The sequence below is a fragment of the Myxine glutinosa genome, chromosome 10 (assembly GCF_964187855.1).
Source record: "Myxine glutinosa chromosome 10, kmMyxGlut1.1, whole genome shotgun sequence".
Classification (NCBI taxonomy): domain Eukaryota; kingdom Metazoa; phylum Chordata; class Myxini; order Myxiniformes; family Myxinidae; genus Myxine; species Myxine glutinosa.
The window spans coordinates 83035857-83047955 of NC_136270.1; the positions used below are offsets into that span (position 1 = coordinate 83035857).

General features: G+C 43.7%; 1 protein-coding gene across 4 annotated transcripts in view; it reads right to left on the reverse strand.

The window, feature by feature from the left end:
• SPIRE1 (spire type actin nucleation factor 1) overlaps window positions 1–12099 on the reverse strand; it is a 71840-nt gene that overhangs the window by 19683 nt on the left and 40058 nt on the right. For all 4 annotated transcript variants that reach the window (XM_068126646.2, XM_068126645.2, XM_068126647.2 and 1 more), the window contains 3 exons: window positions 9851–9931; window positions 9565–9726; window positions 527–613 (listed from right to left, as the gene is read on the reverse strand). In XM_068126646.2, coding sequence (XP_067982747.2) covers window positions 527–613; window positions 9565–9726; window positions 9851–9931 — 330 coding nt within the window. The remainder of the gene's footprint in view (window positions 1–526; window positions 614–9564; window positions 9727–9850; window positions 9932–12099) is intronic.

A 12099-nucleotide genomic window follows, 5' to 3' on the forward strand; every position in this document is an offset into this window, starting at 1 on the left:
ATAATGTACATGCAATTGGACCGTGTAGGTCTCGAAAGTATATACGATTGGAAGGTGAATCTACATAAAAATATACATATATTTGTCCGCTGTAAGAACTTAAACTACGTGGTCAATGCATCATCTACACGCCACACGAACACCACACAAAACAAGTCCTGGTGAGGGTTTGCAATTTCTGATTGTTTTCTAAAGTTAGTGCTGAGATGTAAAGCTGATAGTTATGAGTTAGTTTATTGGGGGTTGACATCCGAGCATGCAGTTCATTGATGCTGAGATCCTGGGTTCAATTTCCATGCATTATATTGATCTGTCAATTGTATGTTAATGGTCCTGCACTTTATGAATAAAAGTGCACAGACATATCTTGGTGTTACTGTTCCGTGTGCACTGCATGTGAAAGCTAATCCAGGAGTTGTAGATGCTCAAGGGAAGAATAGATGAAACATCAGTTTCATAAACCAAGATGTGTAGAACAAAAGGTTATAGCAGCAACAATAATAGAGATGATCGAATAGGAACTTACAGGATTGAGAGTTGGGCGGGAGCGAATGAAATCCAAGATAATGTCATGGGCACTCTTCCTAATACGTGGCAGGATGTCTCCATGAACCTGTAAAGTGCATATCACACCAGAAAAGATGAGTTCAACACAAGTTGGGAAATGACTAGAGGAAGCCCAGGCAATACGAAATGCTTAATGCGAACAACTAAATTATATCATGATAAACATCAGTTTGTGCAAGGCTTAAGAAATTGGCTTGCCCTAGTGCTTATGTAATAAGTAAGAAGTAGATGGTCCCATAATTAAATTGGCACCAAAAGGATTGTGGAGAGGTAGCTTTGAGTTGCCTAGTTCAATTACCGACCCGACTCTCCACTGTCTGATTGGTACTTTGCAGGCCGAGGATTGGATCACAAAGCACGCAGTGCCTCTGGCGTTAAACTATATGACCTGCCTGTTAGCATTAGTCGTTAGATGTCGAAAATCACATTTTGTCTTTCACGTAGCATAGGCGAGTGTGTTATCACTGGCAAACTGGTCAAATTACAAAATTTATATCACCTTCAGTCGACTGCCAGGATTGACCTGTCTGTTTTTGAGAGACTTGTGTTGAAAGCTTTGCTTGTCTGACCCACAATGAGGTGGAAATAATTGGGGGATGTTAAAAGCAATATTAGGCTTCCGACTTCCGGTCCCTCGAGCGACGAGGCTTGCTTCGATCTCTCCACGGCATCAAAGTTTGAGTGTTTTCCCGTTCGTGTCTTTGTCAAATTTCCGCTGGGTATTTTGTTGTGCATGTGTTATTGTGTGTTTCTATTTGGTTTTGGTTTTGTAGTTGTTGCACATTTGCGTGTAATTAGTCGTTTTTTTGTTCGCGCCTCGTGCGCGGCCTGGTCTCTCCATGCTCCCTCCCCCCCCATCAGTGTTTTGTGAATATGGGTTCTTTCCTTCATAGTATTTGCTTGTTTCTTTGATTTTCTTTTCTCCCCCCTACCTCTCACAAACATCTTACCCTTTGTCCAGCGTTTTGAAAACAGAACAAACAAATAAACAACAACAAAAAATTCTATATTAATTCTTTCTCTCCTCCCGGACACGTGCTTGTTCGCTCTCCTCCTCATCTCGACTTGTGCCCCACCCCCTATATCTCGTTTTTCTTCCACCTCTGCTCCTGCTTTCTCAAATCCACGTTCTCACTTAGAGACTTTTCCCAGATTGTTTTTCATGGTTTTGTTTAAATATTATTTAAATATGTTTAAACCGCAGCAGTGATGCTGACGCCACCACCACCACCCCCCCCCTCCCCCCCGCGCCCGAATTTACATGTTTTAAATGTTTCTCAGTGTATACCCTGGATTAGAATAGGTACACCGTATCCCTGCGTGTCGTAAGAGACGACGAAGAGGGTTGGCGTCAGGAAGGGCATCCGGCCATAAAAACATTGCCTCAAAAAGAGAACCATGACAATTACAACTACATATGGGCAGGGTACAGCCCGAAGTGGAGATCGGTTTCTGAGGTTTGGGACATGGAATGTAGGGACAATGACAGGGAGATCAGGAGAAGTGGTGGAAGTATTGGTCAGAAGAAGAGTGGACATATGTTGTGTGCAAGAGACGAGATGGAAGGGAAGTGGTGTGAGAATGGTGAATGGTGAAGGGTAGGCAGGGACAGAAATACAAGTTTATGTGGTAAGGGTGCCTGGAGGGCGTGAATGGTGTTGGTGTCCTGTTTTCTGAGGAGTTTGTAGACAGTGTGGTGAGTGTGACTAGAGTGAGTGAGAGGTTGATGATGATGAAAATGATTGGAAAGCTCTTCGTGAACGTCATCTCGGGATATGCTCCGCAGGTTGGTCGAAGCGATGAAGAGAAGGACAAGTTCTGGTGTGCGATAGAGAAGCTGATGGAAAACGTGAAAGATGAGGAAGTTGTTGTGGTAGGAGGAGACCTAAATGGACATGTGGGAAGGAGTATGGATGGTTTTGACGGAGTTCATGGGGGTTACGGATATGGTGTGAGAAATGGAGAAGGTGAAAGGATTTTGGAGTTTGCTGATTTGTTGATTTGTAATACTCAGTTCCAGAAAGAGGATAATAAGCTTGTTACATACACGTCAGGTGGGTCGACGACAACCGTTGACTACCTGATGGTGCGTAGGCGAGATAGGGGGCACCTCCGGGACACAAAGGTGATCCCGGGGGAGGAGGCTGTTTCACAGCACCACTTGGTTGTCTGCGACATAAGGGTGAAAGGTGCGAGGAGAGCTCGGTGGGTGAAGTACCAACCGAGAAGTAAGGTGTGGAGGTTGAAAGAGGTGACAGTAAGGGAGGCATTAAAAGAGAGGCTGAGTAGGGTCGAGGATGATGTGGTTGAGCATGAAAGTGGTTGGATGTCAATGAAAGCTAGTCTGTTGGGAGCCGTTGGTGATGTATGTGGATGGACAAAAGGACCACCGAGTCACTCGGGAAACATGGTGGTGGGATGATGAAGTTGGAAAGAGGATTGACGAGAAGAGGAAGAAGTTCAAGGAGTGGCAGAAGGCGAAGGGTGCGGGAGCAGAAACAGCAGAGCATGAAAGTTATAAGGCAGCCAGGAAGGCTGCAAAGAAAGAGGTAGCAAAGGCGCAGGAGGCATGTAGGAAAATGTTCGGAGAATGCTTGGATTCGGAAGAGGGTCAGAAAGCAGTATTCAGGATTGCAAAGCAGATAGCGAAAGAGAGGTGTGATGTGATGGGGGTGAGTTGCTTGACGGATGAAGTGGGACAAATCGTTGTCGACCCAGATGGAATTAAAGGAAGATGGAAAAGATATATGGAAATGCTGTTGAATACAGAGAATGAATGGGATGGCAACATAGACATTAACCCAGTTTTAGGACCGGCAGGGAAGATAACTGAGAAGGAAGTTGAGGAAGCGATAAAAGCAATGGAGGGTAGAAAAGCGGGAGGGCCGATGGGAGTTGTGTGAGATATGTTGAAGGCAGCAGGAAGTTGGGGTGTGAAGAGAATGACAGAGATCTGTAATCTGGTGGTGAAAGAAGGCCGCATTCCAGTGGATTGGGAACCGAGTACCCTCATCCCTCTATACAAGGGGAAAGGTGACCCTCTGGAGTGTGGCTCGTACCGAGCGATAAAGTTATTGGAGCATGGAATGAAGGTATTGGAAAGGGTGTTGGAGAGGAGGATAAGGAAGAAAGTGAAGATCGACGAAATGCAGTTTGGATTTATGCCAGGAAGAGGAACGACAGACGCGCTTTTCATTGCGAGGCAGTTGCAGGAGAAGTACATGGAGAAGAGGAAGAAGTTGTTTCTTGGGTTTGTTGATCTGGAGAAAGCATTCGATAGCGTTCCACACAAAGTATTGACATGGGCATTGAGGAAGTTAGGAGTGGAGGAATGGTTGATCAGAGTAGTGATGGCAATGTACAAACGAGCACGCACAGCTGTAAGGACGAAGGACGGGAACAGTGGTGAGTTTGAGGTGAAGGTGGGAGTGTATCAGGGGTCGGTGCTAAGTCCACTACTATTTGTAGCTGTGATGGAGGTGCTGGCTCAGAACGTAAAGGAGGGTTTACCGTGGGAGTTGTTGTATGCAGATGATCTGGTGTTGATTGCGGAAAGTATGGATGGACTGAAGGAAAAGATGAACAAGTGGAAGGAATGTATGGAGACAAAAGGTCTGAAGGTGAAAATCGGAAAGACGAAGGTGATGGCAAGTGGTAAAGTGGTGGCAAGTGGTGGAAAGAACTGGGAAGTAGCCCTGTGCTATGTGTAGGAAGGGTGTCGGAGTGAACTCCATTCAATGTACAGTGTGCGCTGAGTGGGTTCATCAAAAATGTAGTGGTCTGAGAGGGTCATTAACCAGTGTGGCAGCTGCATTCAAATGTAAGGTGTGCACAGAGGGAGCTGCAGATGGAGGAAATGTTGAGTTGTATCTTGGAGACGGCATGAAGCTGGAAGGTGTGAAAACATTTTGCTACCTCGGAGACATGCTGAATGGAGAAGGTGGATCAGACTCGGCAACGGTTGCTGGAGTGAGATGTGCATGGAAGAAGTTTCGGGAACTGAGTGGCGTGCTGATGATGAGGGGAGTGTCGTTGAAGCTGAAGGGAAAGGTGTATGCTGCATGTGTGAGAAGTGTTATGATTTATGGGAGCGAGACATGGGTAATGAACAACGAAGGTTGGAAAGGGTGGAAATGCGAATGGTTCGACGGATGTGCGGAGTATCGTTGAGAGAGAGGAAGACAAATGATGAATTGCGAAAGATGATGGGAATAGAGCCTGTGATTGATGCTTTGAAGAGGAACAGGTTGAGATGGTTTGGTCATGTGTTGAGGAAGGATGAAAGTGACTGGTTGAGAAGAGTGATGGAAATGAATGTAGAAGGAAGTAGAGGACAGGGAAGACCGAGAAAGACTTGGCTAAAGATGGTGGAAGAAGAAATGCGGGCAAGGGGGTTAACAAGGAGAGATGCAGAAAACAGGGCAAAATGGAGAAGATTGTCATGGGGACCGCAAGGCTAACCCCCGCTCTAGTAGGGAAAATGGCCTTTAAAATGCATGTTGTTTGTTGTTGTTGTATTAGTACGAGTATTAGTAGCAGTAGTTGTAGTAGTATTGCTCGAAGCAGTAGCAGTTGTAGCAGTCCCATAATTAAAAATATAACCATCATGTTTTCACAGTTACCCAAAAAGGTTAATCAAATCATTACTGAACAGGTTCAAATCGAAATCATGAAATGTGGGGTGGGGTGGTAGGGGAGAGGGGACTGGAAAATTAGTGGAGTGGAGAAAGCTAATGGGTGGGGGATAAATACATTCTGGTACCTGCATGTCAATTTCCTCCCAAAAACTTCAAAAATCCTTGTATGTACAATTAAAAACACACACAACCTCGATGTCATTACTCACACCACGGCTGGAGGCTGAGTGCATGAGTATCGTGATGATACTGCCTGTATTTGTATGGAAACCAACTGGCCAACGAGGAAAGCTAGATTCGCCAAATTTGGCACAGGGCTTCATCTTACTATAATTCACCAAATGTCTGTCCGTCCGTTCGAAGGTACCGCAAAAACGGCTGAACCGATCGCAACGATATTTTGGGTGGGTATTTCTGGGACTCCTGGGAGTAAAATAGGCCAGATTGTTTTTCTAATTTTTCCAAGTTTTCCAATTTTCCAGTTTTTCCAAACACGATGGAACAATATTTACCGATTTTTTGTTTTTTTTGTATACTGAATCGAGGCTCGTGAAAGAGCTAACATTTATTTCACAAACAAATCAACCAGACAAACAAAATATATAAAAAGAGGGAGCGGAAGACAAGATGGGGAGAGAAGGGGAAGCACACAAACATAACATTTGAGAGCAGGGAGATGTGTGGGAGGGAGAGGGCTTGGGGGGAGGAAGCGTGGGAAGGGGGGCGGGGTGGTGGGAGAAGAAAAAACACAAGGACACCAAGGACTTCCAGGACAGAAGTTGATATTTCAAAAAAGTGGATTTGGGGTGAAATTAGTGGGGGCAGAAAAGATCAAGGTTTTGGATGGGGGAAGATAAGAGATGGTGGTGAACAGCTGTTTTAAAGACCTGGAGGGTGGAGTGGGATTGAAGAGAGTGAGGGAGTTTGTTCCAGAGGCGGGAGAAAAGAGGAAATAACTGTGATGAAGTGATGTGGCTTTTGTTGAAATTCTACGCACCAGGAGAGAGTAGATCAATGCCTGATGAACTCTTCCTATATAAACGTACGGCTCCGAAGTAACACAGCAGCGTGTGCAAAGCGACTCAGAAACAGGTGTAGCGGCCGCTTCCGTGTTACAGATTCGGCGCGCACTCTTCACACATAAACGTGCGCCTGAGAAAGACGTGTAGCGGCCGCTTCCATTTTGCAGAATTCAATCTTTTTTCAAAATGGGCGCCATGTACTGGTTAGATTTTGATGATTTGTGCGTGATACGATTCAACGGATGTTTATATGAATCGTTTAAAATAAAAAAAGCCTTCAATTTCTGATATTTTGCCTTTCCATTTGGGCTTCTCAATTGAAGCCCCGCCCATAGGGCGGGTACCATTGCTGGTATTGTTAATGTCTTGGACAAGTTAAACTTTGTGCTCCAGGATTAAAAAAAACAAAAACAAAAGAAAGTTAAGTACATGACTACATGTAGATAGATATGCACTTTCTGCTATAGGGTAATTACTATCGGGTAATATATAGGGTAATTCATCATGCAAGTATTGGATGATTGCACCTTTGTGTACAAAATATGAAGCTTTGTGCCAAATTTGACTATTCTAGATCAGGATGGTAATCATATGAAATTAATCTGCTTACATAACAACAACAAAGAAAACAGAGGTGTTGATGATTGCAATGTGTGTTGAGTAGAGACAGAAAGCACATCATACAGTCACGTGAAAAAGTAAGTACATCTCATGCAAAGTTTTGACTTTTTCAACATATTTCAATGTACAGCTATTTGCTCTTCATTTCAACAATATTGAGAGATAAAGGTGATATAATATAACAAATATCATGAAACATTTACATTTTGTAGTCCATTGTATAATTTAAATAAACATAAATGCAAATTTCGCATGTGGAAAAAGTAAGTACACCCCTCCATTTATCACTACTTCAAATACCTAAAATTAGAATCAGGTGCACCAGCTCAGGTGCAAATGATTAGAACATCGTTAGAGAGGATCTTGGAGGAACCTGTCTTATTTAAACCTCAGACATTTAGTTTGGTTTGCTCTTTGTTGTTGAAGCGTGCGGCGTCACCATGCCTAGATCAAAAGAGCTCTCTGAGGCCTTCAGAAAGACTGTTATAGATGCCTACGAGTCTGGGAAGGGATTTAAAAAGATCTCCAAACAATTTGAAATCAATCATTCCACTGTCCGGAAGAACATCTACAAGTGGAGAAGATTACAAAGAACTGCCAACTTGTTCAGGCCAGGCCGCCGCAGCATGTTCAGCCCGAGAGCAGACCGCAAGATGCTGAATGAAGTCTCAAAGAACCCCAGAATGTCATCACGGGACCTACAGGTAGCTCTTGCCACTGTTGATGTCAAAGTGCACGAGTCTACCATTAAAAAGAGGCTGCACAAATTTGATCTACATGGGAGGTGTGCCAGGAGGAAACCTTTGCTGTCCAGAAAGAACATCAGGGCAAGACTAAAGTTTGCCAATGATCACCTAGGCAAAGACCGGCACTTCTGGAACAATGTGCTCTGGACAGATGAGTCAAAGGTAGAGCTATTTGGCCACAGTACCAGAAGACATGTTTGGCTTCGACCAAAGACAGCATTTGACCACAAGAACCTGATACCAACTGTAAAGCATGGTGGTGGAAATATTGTGGTTTGGGGCAGCTTTGCTGCATCAGGGCCTGAGCAGCTCACCATCATAGAATCCACGATGAATTCTTCATTGTACCAGAGTGCTTGAGGATAATGTGAGGCCATCTGTTGGAAAGTTGAAGCTCAACCGAAGGTGGACCTTGCAACATGACAATGACCCTAAACATACCAGTAAATCCACCAAGGAATGGCTGAAAAGAAAGAAATGGAGGGTTCTGGAATGGCCAAGTCAAAGCCCGGATCTAAATCCCATCGAGATGTTGTGGGGGGATTTGAAACGAGCTGTGCATGCAAGAATCCCCTCAAACATCACACAGCTGAAAGAATTCTGCATGGAGGAGTGGGCAAAAATTTCTCCCAGTCAATGTCAGAGACTGGTAGACAGTTATAAGAAACGCCTACTTGAGGTTGTTTCTGCCAATGGGGGCAATACCAGCTATTAGAGCCAAGGGTGTACTTACTTTTTCCACATGCGAAATTTGCATTTATGTTTATTTATATTATACAATGGACTACAAAATGTAAATGTTTCATGATATTTGTTATATTATATCACCTTTATCTATCAATATTGTTGAAATGAAGATCAAATAGCTGTATGTTGAAATATGTTGAAAAAGTCAAAACTTTACATGGGGTGTACTTACTTTTTCACGTGACTGTATATGGGTGACCCATAGTTATGCTTCTCTTCAGTCATGTAAGGGTTGCTTGGTCAATTTTGATTAACTTTTGCATACATGCTCAAAGTACCCATGGGAAAGTCAAGGGAACAAAATTAATTTGCCTCCATCATATGGCCCCTCCCTACCCCAAGATGAGGAGATGCTGTAAATGGGTGAGGGAGAGTAAATGTTGCAATTTAATAAGTGGACGTGTGGGTGCTTATGTTTGATTTGTGAAACGGGTGGCGGGAAAGGATAATTTTGCTCTTTTATGTCGGAAGTTGGGGGTGGGTAAAGGATAATTATTGTCTTTACTAGAAAGTGGGGTAGCATCTATTACATTTACCATACATAAAGGGTGCAAGGAAAATGCAAGCATTCAGGAAGCAACTTCAACTAAAGCGGCAATCGTTAGCGAGCATACCTCCACCAGGCTGAACAGTTTACGTTTTGATTCCCACTGATAGGTCAGATCTGGATTCGGACCTGAACCAAAATCTTATCTGCTTGTTCTTCTCACCTAACCAACTCGTCCAACGTTTGTTTGTTTGCCTGCACGCGCTAATCTCCTGAACGGTGAAAGATAGGAGGAAACCTCTAATAAAAAAAATGTCGGGACGGGCCCCAGGAAGGTTATAGGCTAGGTGGCGAGGGCGGTCGAGACCGCCTCGGCCGGGCTGGGCCCATTTCGCAATTAAAAGCTGAGCTGAATTATAGTAGTCAATCTTCTATGGCCGCGAGTAAAAGCTGAATTATAGTAGTAAATTCATTCAAAAAGAACCCGGGCAACAGCGGGTGCTTTCGGATAGTGTTCTATATATGTAGCTTTTGATGCCTCTGGTCTGTCATGAAAAATTGTATTGATGTTAAAGACGGTGACCAACTGCAAGTTCATAGTAGGAAATATTTATCATTAAGCAATGCAGACAAACAATAGCAAAGTCAATGTGTAAAAGGTAACTTTAGGATAATGAACCAATCAGATGGTAGTGGAGAACCGAATTTGACATCGTCTCGGGTGATGGGGCACTCACCATGACTTTTCGAAGGGTGTACCGCCGATCACGGATGTCAGCCATGAGCATCTCGTAAGGTGTGAGTGCATACTCGATGGGCAGGCGATCCTCACAATGGGGCGTGTGCTTTAACTGCACTCCACGGCGAAGATCGCACACCACCTGTCCCCACAGCTGTGCCTGGTGCGGACAAGACGATCGAGACGGGGAAGGGTGTTCGGGGTAGGGAGGTTAGTGCAATCCACTCAACGGCAACACGAAATCCAATGAGAACTGGACAAAAAGAACTGATGCTACAGCTAACCCAGTCTGCATTCTGCAGTTCCTGAAGCTCTGCAGATTTCATCCGGTCTCTGGTGTTGGTTTCTCCCAAGCTATGAAGCATCTGAAAAAAAAAAAAACGAAAAAAAAAAAACGAAAACAAGCATTGTCAGTGTAAAGTTTTGGGAAAATATTCGTTTTTCCGAAGAATACTTAATGTAGCTAAAAGGGCTGGAAGATGAGATCAGTGTCCAAGGCGTCTTAAAGATTACTGGTGGTCTGGTGGTCGTGCATATAAAAGCTGGAGGGAGGACTTGCACCAACATTTCAGTCCACATCACTAGCTATGTGAATCATCTCACCAACTTCATGAGTAAACAAATCAATTTTATTGTAACAATTTAAAATGTGCATTCTCTTTGTTTGTCACCCCCTCCCGACTTCCACATTTGAAGGGATCCTTTAAGGCTTTGGCTCTCAGCATACAGTATTGGCATGCGACGAGTCATCGTTTGTATGCAACATGTGGCTGTGGATTAGCATTGGTTCTTGTTAAGACGTGGCAGTGCCGCTGATGCAGTGCTCCCTGGAGGTTAGATCAGGAATTTGGTCAGAGTGCCGGAGATAGCTCACCTACTCTTTAGGTTTAGGACACCATGGGATCTTTAACGTCCACCAACAGATGGGGTGCGCCCAGTTTAATATTCGCCTGAGGGACGATGGAAACATTGATGTATTGGCCTACCTGCGAAGTACCAGGACGACAATTTATAGCTGAGATGCATGAGCGCATACATTCGAATGACTAAGTACACACCAGAAAATGCACTTTGCAATTTTTTTTTTTTTTTTTTTTAACTGTGCAAATCAAACTTTTTGCAATTTCTGGTCAGACTAATCAAACCAAGACAGATACTTTAGAAATATGGATAAAGAAAAAACGATTCAATCTGTAAAATAACTGAAACTGAACTACTAGGGCTTCATCAATGAAGTGATGGCATCCCTCCGAGTTTTGCCTTCTGGACAGTGCGCTCATTAGTAGATTGTCCGGTGACAACACGACATTCATTTGCAGTCTAAAGTTGTGTGTAAGTACAGTATATGTAAATAAATATTATGTTTTTCATCTGCATATATTTTTACCCTCACCAGAGGAGAGGCTATTGCATTTGGGTTCGTTTGTTTGTTTGTTTGTCCGCACAGAACGTAAGTACGTGCATTAATTACACTAGGGCATGCCCGTACGTGGGTGCAATGCCCGTACGTGGGTACGTGGGTACGTGGGTGCGAGTACGGTGACAATCCCCCCCCCCTCTATTTACATGAAATGGTTTGGTCCATGAAATGTTTTGGTTCATTCGCAACGCCAAAGCGAACGGCGAACGGCTTGCGAGTACAGTGACAATCCCCCCCCTCTATTTACATGAAATGGTTTGGTCCATTCGCAACGACCACAGAACCCCCCCCCTCTATTTACATGAAATGGTTTGGTTCATTCGCAACGCCAAAGCGAACGGCGAACGGCTAAATCGCCATAGCTCGGTAAGTACTTGTCCGATTAATATGAAACCTTGAAAAGGCACATCCTCGGGTCCCCAGCAATATACCTGGCAAGTTTAAAGTATATCGGACCCGTGGTTGTCGAGAAACAGCGGTCACAGACAAACATACAAACACACATACACACATACACACAGAGATTAATGGAATTATAGATAGATTAAACCCTTTAGAACCCTAAGACACATCATGACCTCTACGATCCACTCAAACCTTTGCAACCCTGAGACCCATTAAGACCATGAATAACCCAAGGACCACGAAGACCCACAAGGACCCTATAATTCTTAAAACTCTTAGGACCACTAAGACCACCCCCTCCCCCAAGACCCTTTAAGATACCTTAAACATTTTGGAAACCTAAAACTACTCTTTAAAACTATTTTAGACACTAAATATTCAAAAGACCCAGATGACCTAAAATACGGTGAAGACCAAAAAGACCCTTAAAGATCCCAAATACACCAAAGACCCTTAAAGACCCTGTCCAAAGACCCAAAAGACCCTGAGGACCCAAAAGACAAAAGAATGGATACTTTAAAAAAAACTTTTTAATGGATAGTTTTTTTTATGGCCAGGTATTAAGCTTTAATGTGAATGAAGATTATCTCTTCAAAGATGGAGATCGAAATACAGGTTGATTCATTTGAGTCCAACTAAATGAGATCAAAACAGATCTGCATATATTTGGATCCCCTACCTGCTGTTAAAATGACACATATTACAGTG